Below are 18,564 nucleotides of genomic sequence, written 5' to 3' on the forward strand. Positions count from 1 at the left end.
CTTCCCTTTAACAATCTTAATTCAACATTATTCAAGTAGCCTAAACATTACATAATTGTAAAAACAACATTATATTTGAGATTTTGCACCAAACATCGTCTTTTCAAGTTACGAACGACTACTACGAACAGATTAAGTTTGTAAGTAGAGGACTGCCTGTAATAATTTAATATTTATTAAATAATTGTAGAACAGTTTTAGAAGAAAAGAATCTGCCCAGAGTGGGATTTGAACCTATACTCCGTTTACTTGGGGTGTGCTGCACTGCCAGTTATGCTACCTGACCTCTGAGCAATTCTTTGTTTCCAGATACATCTAAATTATAATATAACAGTTTGCTGACTAGGGACGATCCTACATCCACAGTCTATATACTCATTCACTATGGCACTCAGCGGGTTATTACTTTACCCTGACATGGAGTATATATATAAACAGTCCAAATCCTGATGTAGTAATACTAATCCAAATGATTGTCGTTATGTTTTAAATACAGGGTGTGTGAAAAGTTCTGTCAATTTTTTTGAAATACTTCAACAGTATAAAAATACTGTACAAATAAATAAATTCACAAAACTAAACGAACAATAAGTTTTATTTAACGAATAACAATAACAATCAGCAAAAAAATTTACAACAAATGCTCAAAATTGCCTCCTTGGGCATCAATACATTTACATAGTCGCTTGCGAAAAGTTCCAATGATGGTCATGCATTCTTCCACTGAAATTTCATCCCAGGCACGCGTCCACGCTTCTTTCAGCTGGTCCACGGTGGCGTATCGTGTTCTCAAGATTTTTTGCTCCAGGATCGACCACACCAAGTAGTCCAACGGGTTAAGATCTAGCGAGTTAGGCGGCAAAACATCTTTGCCCCAAATCCCGGAAACAGCTCTTCACAGATGGTAATTGTTGATTGGGCCGAATGCGCCGGTGCCCAGTCTTGTTGAAGCGTGAATCCTTCTGGGCTGAAGTGCTGCGATGCTCATGGCTCCAATACATTGCGTAGGACCCGTTGCTGATAGATGGCAGTGTTGATTTTGACATTCCGCTTGATGAAGACCAGCGGTGTCTTCCCAGTGGCGCAGATGCCGGCCCACATCATGATTGAGGCCAGAAAATGGCTGCGACCAATGGTTTTTGCAGTGGCAGTCTTCTGTTGACCCTTCTTGAGCAGCTGTCAATGGTTTTGGCGGTTTTGAAATGGCTCAAGGGTGAAAATCTTCTTGTCGGTGAAGAGCACCTTGTTCAAGCGACCAGCCAACACATTCGGCGAGCTTTCTCGAGCCTCTTCGCCTTTGTCGCTTCATTTAAGAAGTGGACGCGGGCAATCTTGTAGCTGCGAAATCCCAGCTTCCTCTTGATGATATTACGGACTCGCTCTTCGCTGATTTGGAGCTCCTTGGCTGTTTTGCGCATGGACACCTCCGGATTGCGACGAATCCAGCATCCCACCTTGTTGATGTTCTCCGGAGTGGTCGCGGTGGTTGGACAATCGCTCCGAGGACAGTCCACAGTCCCTCCAATCTCCTTGAAATGTTTCACGATCCCATAGACAGTCCTCTGTTGGAAACCAGTCGCGCGAACAATGTCAGCTGTTTTCATTCCCAACTTGTGCAACTCAACAACGATGATACGTTCATTTTCACAAGACATAACGTTAGCACAATTAAAAATAAGAAAATGATGAGAGCACTTTCTTGATCAAAATTGCACGTACAATCCAATAAAATCATAAAAAATAACAAAAAATGCAATGACAAATGCCAAAAACACACAAAAATAAAATTGACAGAACTTTTCACGCACCCTGTATATCTGGAAGTGAAGAATTTTTAGGCAGTCTGGGTGGCATAATTGACAGTGTAGGTGCATGGTAAGTGGGAGTTGCAGATTCAAGTTGATTCTTTTCTTCCAGACTAAAAATGATTTAATAAATATTAAATTATTATAATTATTAATTTTGATAAGAGATGGTGCCTGATGTCTACCTCTAATATCAAATTACTTAATATCTAATTATTAATAGTAGCAGAAAATAGCCCAATTAATTATGACAATTGTTTTGATTAGTATTAATAGATTATTTGGGATCTTTATATATGTTTATTTATAAGTTATGGTTTGCAAATTAATACAGTATATTTCTATGAACTGATGTTGGAGAGCTTTTATTATTTAATAATGTACATGATGTTTATGTATTTTTTTGGAAATTTTTTTTCCTTGTTTTATTTTTTTCTTTTAATTTCTAGCATGCACACACAAACCACTTCTTTCCAATCCACAATGAGAGTGAGTTAAAACATGTGATAGTTCAGTTCCATATATGTGCAATGTCATGGTCAGTTGACTTTTTGATTGCAATAGTGAGCTGCAGTAGTGAGCACGTAATGACGATCAGCTGATTAATCAGTTGAATGGTTAAAAATTGCAAATCAGCGCTTAGCCTTACTTCAGTCTTGCATATGACTCAATAGATGATGAAAAATTAGAATGAATTATTTTCAAATTTTTCATTAACTTTGATTAGTTTCAACTATAAAACTGATTCTTTTTTTTTATAATTGGAGTTCTAAAATGTCTGGCAAATAGTTTAAATAAAAAATTTTTATTTTATTTTTTAACAAGAATGCCAAAACTGTAATAATCTTAGATGAAAGATGACATTTACGTAAATGGTTTATATATATATATATATATATTTATTTATTTATTTATTTATTTTTTTTCTTTTGTAGAAAAATGCTATAAGTGTAACAGAATTGGTCATTTTGCAAGAGATTGCAAGGAACCTGAAGATCGTTGTTACAGATGTAATGGAACAGGCCATATTGCTAAAGATTGTCAAAACGGACCTGATGAAAGTAAATATGTTTGTTGTATTTAATTTAAGTAAAATATATTATTTTAATGTTTATATTAATTTAAGCAATTAACCTAGCTTATTAATTCATTATAAATGAGGAAAATTAATATTTTTGTGGTGCTCTTCCTAGTAACAAAATTTTATAATTTTTGACTTTGAATTATTGGTGATATTTCTGTTTCAAATGAGATCAATGCATCTTTTGGGTTTGAAAGTTACATGTCAGATTGTTCCAATCAGTGGAGAAGTTTTGATTTATGAAGATGAATTTGTAAATAGTACTTGTTCTTGTATATTTAAGAAAATACATAAGATATTCAAACAAAGTTAAAGCAGAAATGAAGAAAACAATAGTATCAATTATCTGCCTAGCAAATAAATTCAATGATTTTAATATGAAGTATTTTCTTATTGTAGTATTTATGAAACCGTGCTGGTGCTTATTCTGCAACTTGAACACAAACTATATGGTGTATTTTCTCGGACACATGGCAAGTCGAGAAAATACACCATATAGTTTGTGTTCAAGTTGCCAAATGAAGTATTTTCACCAAATTAGATATTTTAGATTTACAAAAAACAAGTAGATTGTAAGGTCTTGTGTGTCTGATATGCATGTATACTGCTGTAATTACCACATTTTACAGCATATGAGACATGCTTCCATTTCAGTTTGGAATATTTAGGAAAAAGTATTTAGTGTATTTAAGTTATCCCATGCCTTTGGTAGTTGGTCCTAAATGTTTTTGCTGTATTCTGGTTTTAAAAATATATTTAATTAAATAAATATGTTTTTAAGATAATACGATGTAACAAAACAGCCTGACTCTTGAATAATGTTACTAAGTAGAAGTTAGCTATAACCTATTAAAGACTGTTTAGAGAAATCATTAGCCTATGGGAGATTGCAACTTCACATACAAGATATGGGGATTTTACAAAAGTTGTTCTTATTTGCCATAAAATGCAGTATGTTATAAAATTGCAGTTTTTATAAAACTGGTATTGTTTAATGCATTTTATTTTTGACGAAACTGTCTTGTCTATAAAATGTCGCTGCTGTCAATGGCTGGACACCTTAGAGATATGAAGAAGTACATGTCAGGAGTTGTAATTTGGCACAGAGTATTTGGTGCCCAAATCATGCGCACAAAAATTCCAGACTTGTAGGTAGTCAGGGGACTGAGAACTAAGTCAAAATAAAATACAAAATGGTAACACTGTTTCTACAAACAGGTGCTAGTACGAGATTTGCGCATGATGCTCATTGGGAATTTCGAAATGCAAACGTTGCAAAATCGAATTTTGAAAAACACTTGTATTCTCTTGCTCTCGTGCCATCCTGTGAAATGACGAGGCAACATTGGAACAATTCAGGTACAAATATTCCACTTACCATAGCCAAGAACAGGCCCACGACACTGTGACCCATTGTAACCACAGCGGCAATGAATCTTGCCATAATCTGCACCTGGACCCCAAGTACTGATGTCAGCTTTTCCTCATTGGTTAGTGCTCATTTTTCTCTTTTCTTTAGAAAACTGTGTGCATGTTGAGCTCTGAGTCTTTGAGACAATAGTCTCGTCCCAAAATGGTCTTGTCGTTTTACCTGTTTTTATTAAAAATAAGATATTCTATGCTTTTAGTATTGCAATATTGGTCACAATAGCAAAGATTTTATGTTTTTGAACATTGTCTTTGATTTATTATGGAAAATATAAAAAGAAGAATTCCTGAAAATGGATGGTAAACTAAATAAATGACCTTTATCCAGTTTTTATTTTTTGTAGATTTTGTTTAACTAATTACGAAATATAAAAACTATTATTGGTTGTTTTCCTTAATTTGTTAACAAAGATTTAACAGAGAAAATTCACAAAAGATGAACTTTATTTTTGTTATCAGTTTTGCTTGGAAACTTTTTTTAGATTCACTGTGTTTTGAGTTCTTAAATTTTAATTATGTCAGTTATTTTTCATTTATGAAATATATTTATTTTAATCTTACTATTTTGTAACATATTGTCATTTTTAGGTAAGATTCTGTATTTTATTACACTGTTGTTATTACAACCAAAAGTGTAGCTTGAAAATGATAGCTTTCAAATCTAAATGAAATAAATAATTGTTATTGAAATGCATTGATAAATTGGTAATTAATAACTCTAAATATTAAATTTTTATTTTGATATTAAAAACAGTAAGGAAACAATATTTTATAATTGCTTAAAAATTTTCTTTGAAATTTTCTAACATTATTTTCAGCTTGTTAAAAATCATATTTATATAAATGTTTTAGTGTCTTGCTATAATTGTGGAAAAACTGGACACATTGCTAGAGATTGTAGGGAACAAGAAAAAACTTGTTATGTTTGTAAAAAGCAAGGCCACATCTCAAGAGAATGTGAACAGGATGATCGAAAGGTAAGATATAATGTATTAATAATGGCATTTTGTTGTGTACTGCATAAATATGTATTTTGAGATTTTATAATAATAAACAAAAACGGACTGAGTAGATAAGATTTAAAATATAATTTTACAAAAATTATCACTTTCAAAAATAGGGGGGTTTAAATTTTTTAGGAAGTGATGAATTTATTTAGTTTTTCTCAAGCTTTGAAAAACACAATAAAACTAGTTTAAAAAATTGTTTTTTAACTATTTTATAATGAATTTTTGTTTGTTACTTAAATAAGAATAAAAAAATGAAACTATTTATTTTTATTTAACATATCTTGATATACAGTAAAACCTCTAAATCTTGAATTTGAATAGATAAAAAATGATCAGTTTGAGTTAATTTTATGTATGGAGGTATGAAAAATAGAAGAAAAATTTTTTATCAAATGATCTGTTGGATTTTTATAGGACTATTTAATCCTATTGAATAATCAAAAACAAAGTAATTTGGCTTTAGATAGGAAGTTAGGCTGCCATCTCATAAATTTAAAATAGAATACTCTGGAAGAAAAGAATCTGTCTGATGTGGGACTTGAACCCTCAACTCCCACTTACTGTGTGAATATTTTGCCAGTTATGCTATTCAGACCTCTATTCAATCTTCACTGATATCTAAATTAATGACTCTCTCTAAGCAAAAATCAGATGACAGTCTGGGTAGCATAACTGTCAACATAACAGCACAGTAAGCAGGAGTTGTAGGTTTGAGTCTCACTTTCAGCCAATTCTTTACTTCCAGAATATTCTAAATTAAATTAAAACTAATTTTATGTATAATTATTAAATTTATTACAAGATGGAAGTTTATGTATTTTCAGATTATCATGTATGAAAAATTTTTATTCGGATGCAAAGTAGAAGGCAGTAGAATAAGAGATGTAATTTTATGATATATTTAACTCCATGATATTTATTTGAATAATTATTAGAATGATACATGAAACTGTAATAATGATTTAAATATTTTGATATTTTGATATTTCCACTAAATCTGATGGGTTTTTACTAAACTGGGAACTCTGCTCAATAACAAAGTGTTTGTTGCTGGTAAAGTGGCTTTAATATAGTTGTATTAAAGCTGCTTTACTGGGCAGTGTACCAAAAGGATTTGTGGAGCTTAAAATGCTGGTCTTGATTTTAAGGAGAGAGAACATTGAGATACATGAAATTTTGTTTGATTTTAGAAGTAGAAGAATACATTATATTACATAGGGTGTTCACCAGGATTAACAATGCTTTTGAATAAAGGAGGGATTCAAAAAAGTGAGAGATTAAGTAAAGTTTTTTAAATATATGTATTTGTGCTTTTTTTTTATTATCTTTTCTTATTTAATTGTAATTTCTTATTTAGAACTTATTTGGAACCAAAACAATTCCTTGAATCATTTGAATAAAGATTATAAAAATTTTGTATATAAATATCATAGGAAATAACCAGTTATGTAACATATAGGTTATCATAACAGGAATTAGTTCTGCTTTTTTCTCTTCTTTTATGTATTCTTGTTCTATTTTTTGGAAGTAGAATTCAAAAATAGTTTAACTTTTTCCTGATTAAATATCTTGATTGAAGTATATTAACATGAAAAAAAAACACATTTTTAATAAATAATAAGCATATACTTTGCTAGTTAGTCAGAGAAAAAGAAAAAAATAGTTGAGTTTTGTTATAATTATAGATATTGTAATTAATGAAAGAAATTCATCTAGTCATATCTTCTAACTAATGAGAATAATAAATATTTAAGTAAACCCTATAAGCAAAATGTATTGCTCTTCTTCAGAATGTTTATTTTTTATAGTCAAATATTTGTTCTATATACAGGGTGGACCAACGAAAACAAAACGGCAGAGTGTTTGTGTTCGTCCAAGCAAATCACTTGGACAGGTCCATTTTATTCTCAAGGGGACATCTTATGTAATAAAGTTTTTGCGAATATGAATATTAACTAAACAAACATTTTTTTCAAAATAAATGTTTGTTTAGTTAATACAAAATAAATGAGTTTTTAAAATTTTTTGTTGTCTGTTGTATTCAGAAACGCAAAAACTTTATTGCAAAAGATGTCCCCTCGAGAATAAAATCGACCTGTCCAAGCGATTTGCTTGGACAAACATGAACACTCTTCCGTTTTGTTTTCGTTGGCCCACCCTGTATATAAAACAATTCTATTATGCTTGTTTTGAGAAATATAGAACAATATCCAAGTTATAATATTAATCCAAACTCTCTCCATAATTAATCTGGCTATTATTATGCTGTAATTAATAATTATAAACTAAGTAATTAGGTACTAAAGGTAGATGTTAGGCACAATCTCTTATCTAAATTAATAATTTTAATTATTAATTACAGCATCATAATAGCCTGATTAATTACAGTGAGAGTTTGGATTAGTATCAATACATCGAGCTTTGGGATGTTGTTATATATAGTTATAATATTTTTGATAAATTATGGTCATCATTGTATGGGGTAGTCCCAGAAGTATCCAACCTAACAAAGAAGAGACACAAAATTTGAGAAAACATAACTTTATTTCTCAACATAGACTCCTTTTAGCTTGATACACTTTTCCCAGCAATGTTCAATAGCTTCGATACCCTGTTTATAGTAAGAACCGTTGAGCTTCTCAAAATAGCTATCAATCACAGACTCCACTTTATTGTTGGCAAATCTTTTACCACTGAGCCATTTTTTTTTTAAGTTTGGAAAGAGAAAATAATCTGAGGGGGCTAAATCTGGTGAATAGGGTGCATGAGGAAGCAGTTTGAACCTTAACTCAATGATTTTGGCAACCACAATAATGGTTGTATGAACTGGTGCATTGTCTTGATGAAACAACACTTTATTTTTTTGCTAAATGCAGCTGTTTTTTCTTGATTTCATCACTCAAGCACTGCAGTAAGTTTGCATAATACTCACTGTTGATTGTTTTTTTTTTTTTTTTTGAAGATAATCAATGAAAATTATCCCATTGTGCATCCCAAAAAACTGACGTCATGACCTTGACAGCAGATGGAACTGTTGTCACCTTCTTCAGAGCCAATTTTCCCCTTTCAGTCCATTGTTTCAATTGTTTTTATGTCTCAGCGTGAAGTGATGGACCCATATTTCATTTATGGTTATGAAAAGACACAAAAACTCTGCTTTATTGCTGAGAAACATCACTAAACACTTGATTAAAACATCCTCACAGCGCAGTTCCATTGTGAACAAACACGGCACCCATCTTGCGCCCAGCTTTCTCATGTCCAAATTTTCAGTCAAAATGCGATGTACGTACAGCACTTTTTGAAATGCTTACCATGTCTGCTAGCTCTCACACTTTGAATCAACATTCATCCAATACCATTTTGTGGATTTTCTTTACCATTTCTGGCGTGGTCACTTCATTTGGTTGACCACTGCAATGTTTGTCTTGGCAGCTCATATGGCCTTGTTTAAACTCTGCCATCCAATATTTTATTGTTGTAAATGAGGGAGCAGACTCCCCCAGAGTAGAATGTAGCTCAGCTTTGATATTAGTTGGACTAAGAAATGAAAGTATTGTATCACATAGCAATGACCAATTTATTTCATGTTTTCCAAATTCACTGAGATCATTTACTATTGATGGCTGTCAAACAAATACTAAACAATGTAGCATTTTCAAACTTCAAACTTAAGCTTTATAAGGTTGGTACTACTTTCGACCATAGTAATTTTTTTCAAACTACTGCCATATATACTTCTGGGATGACCCTCATAATTATTTTAAGCTTTTGAATGCGTAGTAAAATATTTCATAACCAGTAGTTTACATAATTGGAAATAATTGTTGTGCTTTAATAAAAAAACTTGTAATGTGTGTGTACTTTAAAATTTTGTTTCAGTGTTATGTTTGTGGAAAAATTGGCCACATATCTCGTGATTGTCCTGATGGAGATAAAGATGAGCGCAAATGTTACACATGTGGTGGATGTGGTCATATCAGTCGTGATTGCCCACAAGCTGGAAATACTGCTGAAGCTGATGATACGGTCTGTTATCGGTAAGTTAATTCTCAATTACTAATGCCTTTATAGTTGCATCAGTTCATGATAAAAGTTGTCATTGTTTATGATGCTATACTTATATTTTTGAAATTGGAAATTTGATACTTTTTTGTTTTAAATTTGTAAATTTAACTTTATGAAAGTTTCAAATCTTAGTGTTTTTCTACGAATTGAGACAAGAAAAATTTGAAATTTCTGGAGAGTTTTGTTCCAGGAATTCTCATTTCAGAAACCTTTACATTAATAAGCAATTTTTAAAGCTGTATTACAGTAAATCCTCGTTAATTTGAACTCAGATAGTTCAAAATCCCATTTGTAACTGTACTATTTGTCCCTGCCAGAAATATATAGATTTACATGTTAAGGAATTTGGTTAGTTTGAAATATAGCTACTTTGAAATTTGAAGTGAAAAGTCTGTCCGAACTCTGGTGTGTGTGTGTTAATTCATTTGTTTAGATTGAAGTGCCTCCATACTGTAAGAGAACAATAGATCAAGAACAACTCTAATCTGGTCAATATGGCTTTGCTTTTACAGTGACACATTTTCAGGCATCATCTTACTCATGGACTACCCTTTTTTCTCTTATCTCATAAAATATGGCTAGGTTTTGGATTGTAAGATTGGGCTACAAGTAGCAGATTGTGTCCCCCAGTGGTTGAGTATATAAAACCACTAACACTGGTAGTTGGTCATGTGTTTGTGCCCTACCAACAGGCTGGCCATTTGGAGTTTTCCAGTTTTCTTCACTTTAGTAACAGCTTAGGGGTCAATTTCCCTTAACCTATTTCATGTTGGAATTTTTTCTCTGATGTGTGTCACTTCAAATTGAATTTTTGTCGATGTTAATCCTAATGAAAATTACACATTTTAGAAAAAAATAATCGTGGCTATTGTGTTGTCCAAACTTATTTTTTTATTTTGCACAAACAAAATAGACATTATTAAAAAATGTAAAAACAAAAATAATTATATTTCGGAAGTTAGTTTTAATATAAAAATTATAACGACTAGCGACATCTAGTGTAAAAAATGTTCCGATGCAGAAATGGAATATGTTGGATCCACTGGTCAAGGTCACAATATTTCAGGAAGACTATGTGACAAGTTAAAAGACTTCCTGGAAAGCATCTCCCCCCATGGCAGATCGTCCATGTGTTGAATTGTTGTAATCAAATAAACCAAATTAAGTAGCAGATTGAGATATTGCTACATTTAGGTGACTTACTTTTTGGGCCACTTCAAAAATAATTAATATATTTTGAGGAATTCTGCTTTACTTTTTATGAAACCTATCTGGCAACTTGTGAGGTTTATCTGACTTGTCCTGTTTATCTGCAGTTTATTTATATTATTATTATTAACAAAAATAGCATTCTGTATACAATAGCCTTATTCCATTTGCTTAATAAGTTACATCAGTTACATGGCATTTGTCATATTGTACAGAAATATGTAAATCTCGGATAATTCGAAATTTGAAGTTTCGATTATTTCTTTCCTTCAATTTTGAACTAACAAGGATTTCCTGTATTTTATTTATTTTTGGAACACATCAAATAAGATATTTTTCAATAAATTGCATTGGTGTTTACACAAAATATACATTCCTTAATGGTTGTTTAACACAGTGTTCCGCAAACTTTTTGTGTTCAAGATACACCTACCAAATCAAGAAATTTTAGAGGTACACCAAAGAAAAAAACCAATGTTTATTTAATATATATTTATTATAAAAATCAGTACAATGTTTAATGAGAAATGTGAGCCTGCTTAACTGAGCACAGGCGATCAAAATTTGGAACAGTCATTGATAAGGCTGCTCTCATCTCTTGGTCGATCGTCCTTAGGTGTTCTCTTTTTCTTGATTTAATCGTAGTGAGAGTTGAAAACCCCAATTCGCATAAGTATATCGTGGCAAATGGTAAGAGAATTGCAATAGCACACTTTGAAAGCAGTGGATACTCATTTTTTATATGCAGCCAAAAATGTGCTAGCTCTGTTTCGGAAAATTTTAGTTTTAATGTCCGATCAGTTTTTAGCTCCATGAATTCTTCCTGCTCGTTTATCGTTAGGTATCCAATGGAAATGCTATCTGAGAATGGATTTCGTACCTAGTCCATAAGTTGCAGGTCACACTTAGGAAAATAAGAGTTCATTTTTTTTCTTAATAGCTCCAAGGGTTTCACTATCAAATCCTGCACTTTTTTTCTGAATCGGCAGCCATGACATTCGGGAACATTTCATTACTACCATTGGTAGCGTGGCTGATCCATAACACCAACTTAGCGCAAAAGCTTTCAATCTTGTCCGATAACGTTAAAATATTAGAATTCCTGCCTTGCAGTTTTTTGTTGAGCTCATTTAAATTGGCAAATATATCCGCCAGATATGCAAGTTTTGCTACCCATTCTTCTCTTTTAAACAGAAAAGCAAAATCTGAACCCTGGGCCTCTGAAAACGTCGGGTCTCATTTTTTAGCTCGTAAATTCAAGAAAGCACTTTTCCGCGAGAAAGCCATCGTACTTCTGTATGAAACAGAAGTGACTGATGATCTGCTCCCATTTCCTGACACACTGCATTAAACAGACGAGAGTTCAGCGGTCGCAACTTGATGTAATTGACAATTTTGACGACATCTTGTAGGACAGACAACAATTCATCAGGCAGAGACTTTGCCATCAGTGCTTCCCTGTGTAAAAAGCAATGTACATTTTTAATATTATGGTTTTTTTCAGAAGCCCTGGTTATAAATCCCCTAATTTTTCCCGTCATAGCTGCTGCTCCGTCCATGCAAATGCTTATGCAGTTGTGCCATTCCAAATTATGCTCACTGAAGTACTGGTCTGTTACTTTGAATATTTCTTCTGCAGTGGTATAACTAGGTAGTGGCAGACAAAATAAAAAGTCCTCTTTTATTTCATATTCGTCAGTGTACCTCACATTTGATATGAGATGCGCGTGACCACTGATATCAATAGCTTCGTCGACTTGTAGCGCAAAAATTCCACTAAGCCTTAATTTTTCAATTAACGTTGATTGAATGTCGCTAGATATATCATTAATTCGACGTGAGATCGTATCTGCTGACGCAGGTATTTTTTCGATTTCCTTAGCGGCTTCTTGGCTAATCATAATCTTGACAACTTCTTTGCAAACAGGTAAAATTAAAGTTTCAGCGAGAGAATGGGGCTTCTTGGATTTAACAAGCATATTAGCGATCACGTAGCTTGCTTTCTGCGCTTTGTCTGATGTTTTGAAAGACGAACTCATGAGAGTTACCTGTTTCTTAGACTGGTCTTTCAAACGTTGAAAAAAGGCTTTGTCTTTTTAAGCCACCGATGGGTGTTTAGTAGTTAAATGTCGTAAAAGTTTACTGGGCACCATTGAATTATTACTCAAACTTTCTCCACAAACTAGACATTTTGGGATTGGGCATGATTCGTCTCCGCAATATATAAAGCCATAACGTATATAGCTCTCATCATATTTTCGATTAACAAGCTTAGGTTTTTTCTTCGTTGACTGCTTCTTGGGAATCATTAGTTTCACTTTACGAACTTGCAGTACGTTTAAGGAATTTATCCATTATATACACATACATGTATTAAGGTCTATTTATTTGTAATAAAAAAAAAGTCAATTACGTATGCGACGACACAATCACAAACTAGCGGCTAGTTACTGGCGAAAAGCGATTTGTTTCAGTTTACAAAAGCGCGTGACAACAATGACTAAGCTGGGTGCAGCATTACAATATCACATTGACACGCGCATGCATGTGGCGCGCGGGTGGGCTGTCCCGCTCCTTGCGCAACGAAACGCTTTGCTCGCGTAACTCTCAGCTATGTGTAGGTGCATTATCTTCACATAACTTGACATTTTTCTGCGGCACACCAACTATTGACCACGGCACACACTTTGCGGAACACTGGTTTAACATATCTAGTGGCTTTAAATCATCATGCTAGTTTTCTCCTTTAATTTTATATTTCAGTAATATTTGGTTTTGTTTTGCTTATATTATTAATCAATATATATATATTTCGTTAAGGAAATAAATTTATTTTTCCATATGGTGACTGGTTTAGTTAGAAGATTGCTGTTTACTTAGCTATAATATTTAACAAGTTTAATGATTATATTCTATAGAGAGAGTGAAGTCGTAGATGCTTCTGTCATTGTCTAGTTGTATAAAAATGCCAAGATTTGTAGATTCTGTGAAATTGAAAAGTAATATATCATATTAAGGGAAATTGATCTTAAATAAGAAGAGAGAGAGTGTATTCAGAGTAAAAGTACAATAAAGAGGGGCATTCTGAAATGAAATTGAGAATGATTTTTTATTTATTATTATTAAGAATTTTTAGTATGCCATAATAAGTATTATGGAGCCATACAAGTATCATTTTACAGAAGCAATAAAATATTTGGTAGATTTAATTTTTATTTATTTATTTATTTTTTTTGATAAATGTATGTTTTAATTTCAGAGGTATTAATATAAATATGAAGTTTCACTTACTAGTTTGTTTTCTCACTTTTTTTCACTATTAATCTGAATAAAGAATAATACATTACTGATATTTAAATACAGGTTTTGAATTATTTAAAATTGAAAAAATTGATTAAAATTTAAAATAATAATAGAGTCAATCAACTTGCTTTTTTGCTAAAATGTATACAATGCTTCCTTCTTATAAACAGGTTAGGTTCCCAAGGTTTTTACTGTAAATCAAAATGTTTGTAAGTTGAAAATTAATCTAAAAAGTACATTTGTGCACAGAATAACCATATATTGTTAGTGTTTGATCCTTCAGTATACTTAATAGAATACATTACACTCATGTATCAGTTAGTAATGATTGTTTCAAATGCAGTTTTTCTTTTTTTTTTATCTGACACATTTAGTTTTATAATGTCAAGTTTAGTTTTCATGGTTCAGTCACACTTCTTGCATTTGTTTATGCTGTTAGATTTACGAATATATTTTGGATGCACTTTTCAAGCACTAATTGTATAACTTCATAAAAATTGCAAACAATAGGAAAAAATACTGTTACTCCAATGGTACCAACTCTGATCCCACCTCATGAGCAGCAATGGAATGTCAAAATTCATGAGAAAACTAAAAACAATGATAAGCAATAGAAATAACTTTACATTAATTATTTATTAAAAATTTATTGTTTGTTACTGACTGACATTACCCCATGACTGACAAGAGAATTTCTTCAGAATCCATGTAAAATTTAAATTTTACACATATCAAATTGTTCATAAGTCGAACATTCATAAGTAGGGGGCTCCTGTATTTAAGTACAGTAGAGCGTTGTTTATTCGAATCAATTGGGGACTGGGGTTATTTTTCAGATAACCAATTATGTATGAAAAAATACATTAACCTATCCCCATGTTGAAATTTTTCTCCGTTGCGTGTCGCTACTCGTTGAATTTTTGTCGATGTTAAGCCTAACGTAAATTTTTTAAAATAATAATCGTGGCTATTGTATCATTAAAAATTATTTCTTTATTTTGTACAAACAAAATAAATATATTGAAAAATATAAAAACAAAAAAATTTATATTTTGGAAGTTAATCTAGTATCAAAAACATTTGATTCAGCACGACACAGTTTGACTGGAACGCTTTCGGCTAACCGACATTTCAGTTGATCGGCTTTCGGATAAACGATGCTCTACTGTATACAGTTCAATGTCAAGTAGTGATTGGAGATGATGATGATGATATGTAAAATGTGATAATAGTGTCATAAGAAACAGAACTGAAACATAGAAATTGTCTTCAACTAATGATAGGGAATATTTAATATAAATTATATTGAATAAAGTGAAGTTAATTCAACTTTTTTTATTTTGTAATGGTGTTCTAGTATTGTTAACACAAAATAGAAACTTTACATAATATATGTATTTTATTTCATCATTTCCAATAAACAAGTACTTTCATTTTGTGAAACAAACTTTATTGATAATACTGCTATTAAGCAACATGAAAAAATGGCTATTAAGTTTTCGATATTAGGATTGTTTCTTCGTGAATTATAAATGATTTGTAATATATCATTTTTGTGGATAATGATCACATTCAGTTTACTGCAATGCTTTCTTTAGTGTTATGTTATTTTGCTCTTCAAGTTGACAGAAACCACTAAATATGATATTTTCATTCTAAAACATGTATTTATAAAGCATTTTAAGTTTTATTTGAATTTTTTTGCTATTAAATCAATATTTAATATTAAAAGTTATATAAGTGAGTAATTATAATAATAACACTTCTAACATAAAAAATGCTCACTCTGAAAAAATCAACAAGTACACTCCATTTACTCAAGAAATAAGACAGATGTGGAGGATGAATAATGTATATATTGTACCTGTTGTCTTCTTTTCTACTGGTGTTATACCACATACAGTACACAAAAGTCTAGAAACATTAAACCTTAATAATAACATATACATGGCACTACAGAAAGCTGTAATATTGAACACACATCACATTGTTAGGAAGTTTCTAGATGTTGACATGTATACTAATAACACAGCTTAATGTTACACTTGTTTTGGTAGCTATACTTTGACTTCAGTCCAGCGTAGCACTTTGCACCAGTATCAGCTGAGCATGACATTTGCAAAATAATAATAATAATAATAGCATCTCTGATCAAACTTTGTAAGAAGGAAACAATGTTTTTTCTGAAGAAATTTTTCAAGAAATATTTTTTATTATTCATCAATGTTCTATTCATACATACATCAATGGAAATCATCTGGACTTTGTATAGATTTTATTTATTCATAGGACAGAGTGCATTTGTTGGAATATTGTAGATTTTATTTTGTAAATTTAAATATTTAAATGAAAATTCCGAAGTTGACATATTTTCTCAAATAATGGTATTTGTTTATTTACAGATCATAATTATAAATTGATCTTTTTCAGTCCTTTGCAGTGAAAACTATTAAAAAACTTTTAAATTTGATATATTTAAAAAGATGACAAGGAATAAATTTATCCAAAAAGAAGTTAGTTTTGTACGAAGTGAGATGGAATTTTATCTTAAAATAAATTTTAATTTCTTGCTTTATTATAATGAATATTGATAATCTTAAACGGTTATTTGAAATTTGAAAAGATGTTACATTATAATTAAAGCTATTTAATTTTATAAATTCTTTTAACGTTATATATCCAATGTTTATCCTACTAAACTTGAACAGTATTTACCATTGTACATCTTAAGATTTTATTTGATATTACTAATGTTTAGTTTCAGAAATTTTTTAATTAAATGTTAACAAAATCAAATCCATAGACATAAAAATTTAAATTGGTTTATTCTGGTATTCACTGTATAGAATTATAAAGGATCTTAAATAAATTTTGTATCTGTGCATGCTTAAATAGCATAAATGCTTTTTAGTTTTATCCTTACAGCAGAAAAAAGCTTTTTTCTTTTTTATAATAACTAGGTTTTTTTACTTGGAAATTGCACTATACTGGATATTATAGAATAGACTATCATTTCTTACTTTGCTGGCTGATTATGGAAGTGAAGACTTATCTAAATCTGTTATTTATGTAAAAAATAGTTTTGCAGATAGTTACTTTGAAATGGAATTAGTCAAAACATGTAACACAATTCTGCTAATGGGTAATTACTGTGTACAGTGCAAATTATCTCTTGGAAAATTGTTTTACAAGTTATAAGCACTTTCATTTAACAACATTTTCAAGAAACCCTATCATAATCATAGCCAAACAAAAAAACATGCTTATTAAAGCTAATAATAAATATATGTTAATTTAATAGCAATAACTGTGTGCATACAATGGTTAACTTCAAAGTGATAGTTATTTCTTAGTCTGCTATATAATTTCCAAAAAATGCACTCATTTGTATGGTAATAAATTTCAAGTAAAAGTGTAAAGCATTGTATGTTAATGCAGTTGTTTTTATTTGTGTTGTATGTTATGTGAACTCTTAGTATGAAATTTGTTTTATCATCATGTTTTGTTAGCAAAATTTTCAAAGTTTATCCAGTCAGATTATTTGAATAATAAAATTTAAACATCTTGGAATATATGAATGACTATGTATATTCACTGCTTTGTTTTGTTAAAAACTGTTTTTACACACACATTTTATAAATTTTATAATTTGGCCTCTAACATTATAGACGAAACTGATGCAATATCAGAAGTAATTAGGAATCTAACAATGATTACAATTTTGTAATATATCAACTTTACAGTGAATTGATAACTTGTAGAAAGATGAATTTGAGTTAAGTTTAGAGTTGCAGAAGTTGTTACTCTAAAGACATTGTAGTTATCACAAAACAAACAATATAGTTAGACTGAAATATTTTATATATGTATGTACCTAAGAAATAAAAATATAAATTATTCTTACCATTAATGAAAGAAGTCTCTTGCATTTGCTTGATGTCAATAATTCATTGCTTTGTTTGACAATGTATTTCTTTGATATGCAAAAAACATCTCGAATGTTGTATCTTAAAATTTATAAATTTACACTATCTATAAGATTTGATTGACAATTTCAATTTGTGTTTAAGAATAAATTCCTTACTTTAAGTACAAAAGATTCTTAGTTTTTTTGTACTTTTATGCCATAGCTTTGGAAGCATTAATATGTTCAGTAATTTTGTATATAACTTCAAATGAACTCAATTGTTTAAAACAAATTGAGATAAAAACAGTGTTTGCTCTTTTGAAAATACAACAGAGCATACAAAATTGGCATCCAATTTAATGAAACTTATCCTCAAAAGCATTTCTAGTTAGATACACAAAATGCATTGAATTTACAGGCATTTTGTTGTGATAAAAATAAATTTAATGAAAATTTGGTATATTGAGAGTCAATTGAACTGCATTTTTATAAATTTAATTTTTTAAAATATTTGTTTTAGCAAAATTTGAAGGATAAATTATATTTTATAACACATACACCTTATTGCTGAGAATGATTTTACTGTTTTAAATGAACGTTTTCAACTTGATCAACAGGCCATCGTCAGTATGACATAAGCAAGGGACACTATTCTACAGCACTGTCCAGAGTGGCGCAAACAGGTGGTTAGTAGTTGAGGCCGGGATTGTTACACTAGTGCGTTCACTGACTCTGGCATTGAGTTTGGAAAAA

The 18,564-nt window shown here is 30.9% G+C and overlaps 2 protein-coding genes across 2 annotated transcripts in view; one reads left to right on the top strand and one right to left on the bottom strand.

The window, feature by feature from the left end:
- Nucleotides 1-18,564, bottom strand: part of LOC136990417 (beta-hexosaminidase subunit alpha-like) — a 376,498-nt gene that overhangs the window by 48,564 nt on the left and 309,370 nt on the right. The gene's annotated exons all lie outside the window — the stretch shown is intronic.
- LOC136990451 (CCHC-type zinc finger nucleic acid binding protein-like) overlaps nt 1-18,564 on the top strand; it is a 50,408-nt gene that overhangs the window by 28,983 nt on the left and 2,861 nt on the right. The window contains exons 3-5 of the mRNA XM_067288835.1: nt 2,741-2,866; nt 5,167-5,291; nt 9,207-9,364. Coding sequence (XP_067144936.1) covers nt 2,741-2,866; nt 5,167-5,291; nt 9,207-9,364 — 409 coding nt within the window. The remainder of the gene's footprint in view (nt 1-2,740; nt 2,867-5,166; nt 5,292-9,206; nt 9,365-18,564) is intronic.

Source organism: Centruroides vittatus, unplaced genomic scaffold (genome assembly GCF_030686945.1).
Source record: "Centruroides vittatus isolate TY-2023 unplaced genomic scaffold, ASM3068694v2 scaffold_932, whole genome shotgun sequence".
NCBI classification, from domain to species: domain Eukaryota; kingdom Metazoa; phylum Arthropoda; class Arachnida; order Scorpiones; family Buthidae; genus Centruroides; species Centruroides vittatus.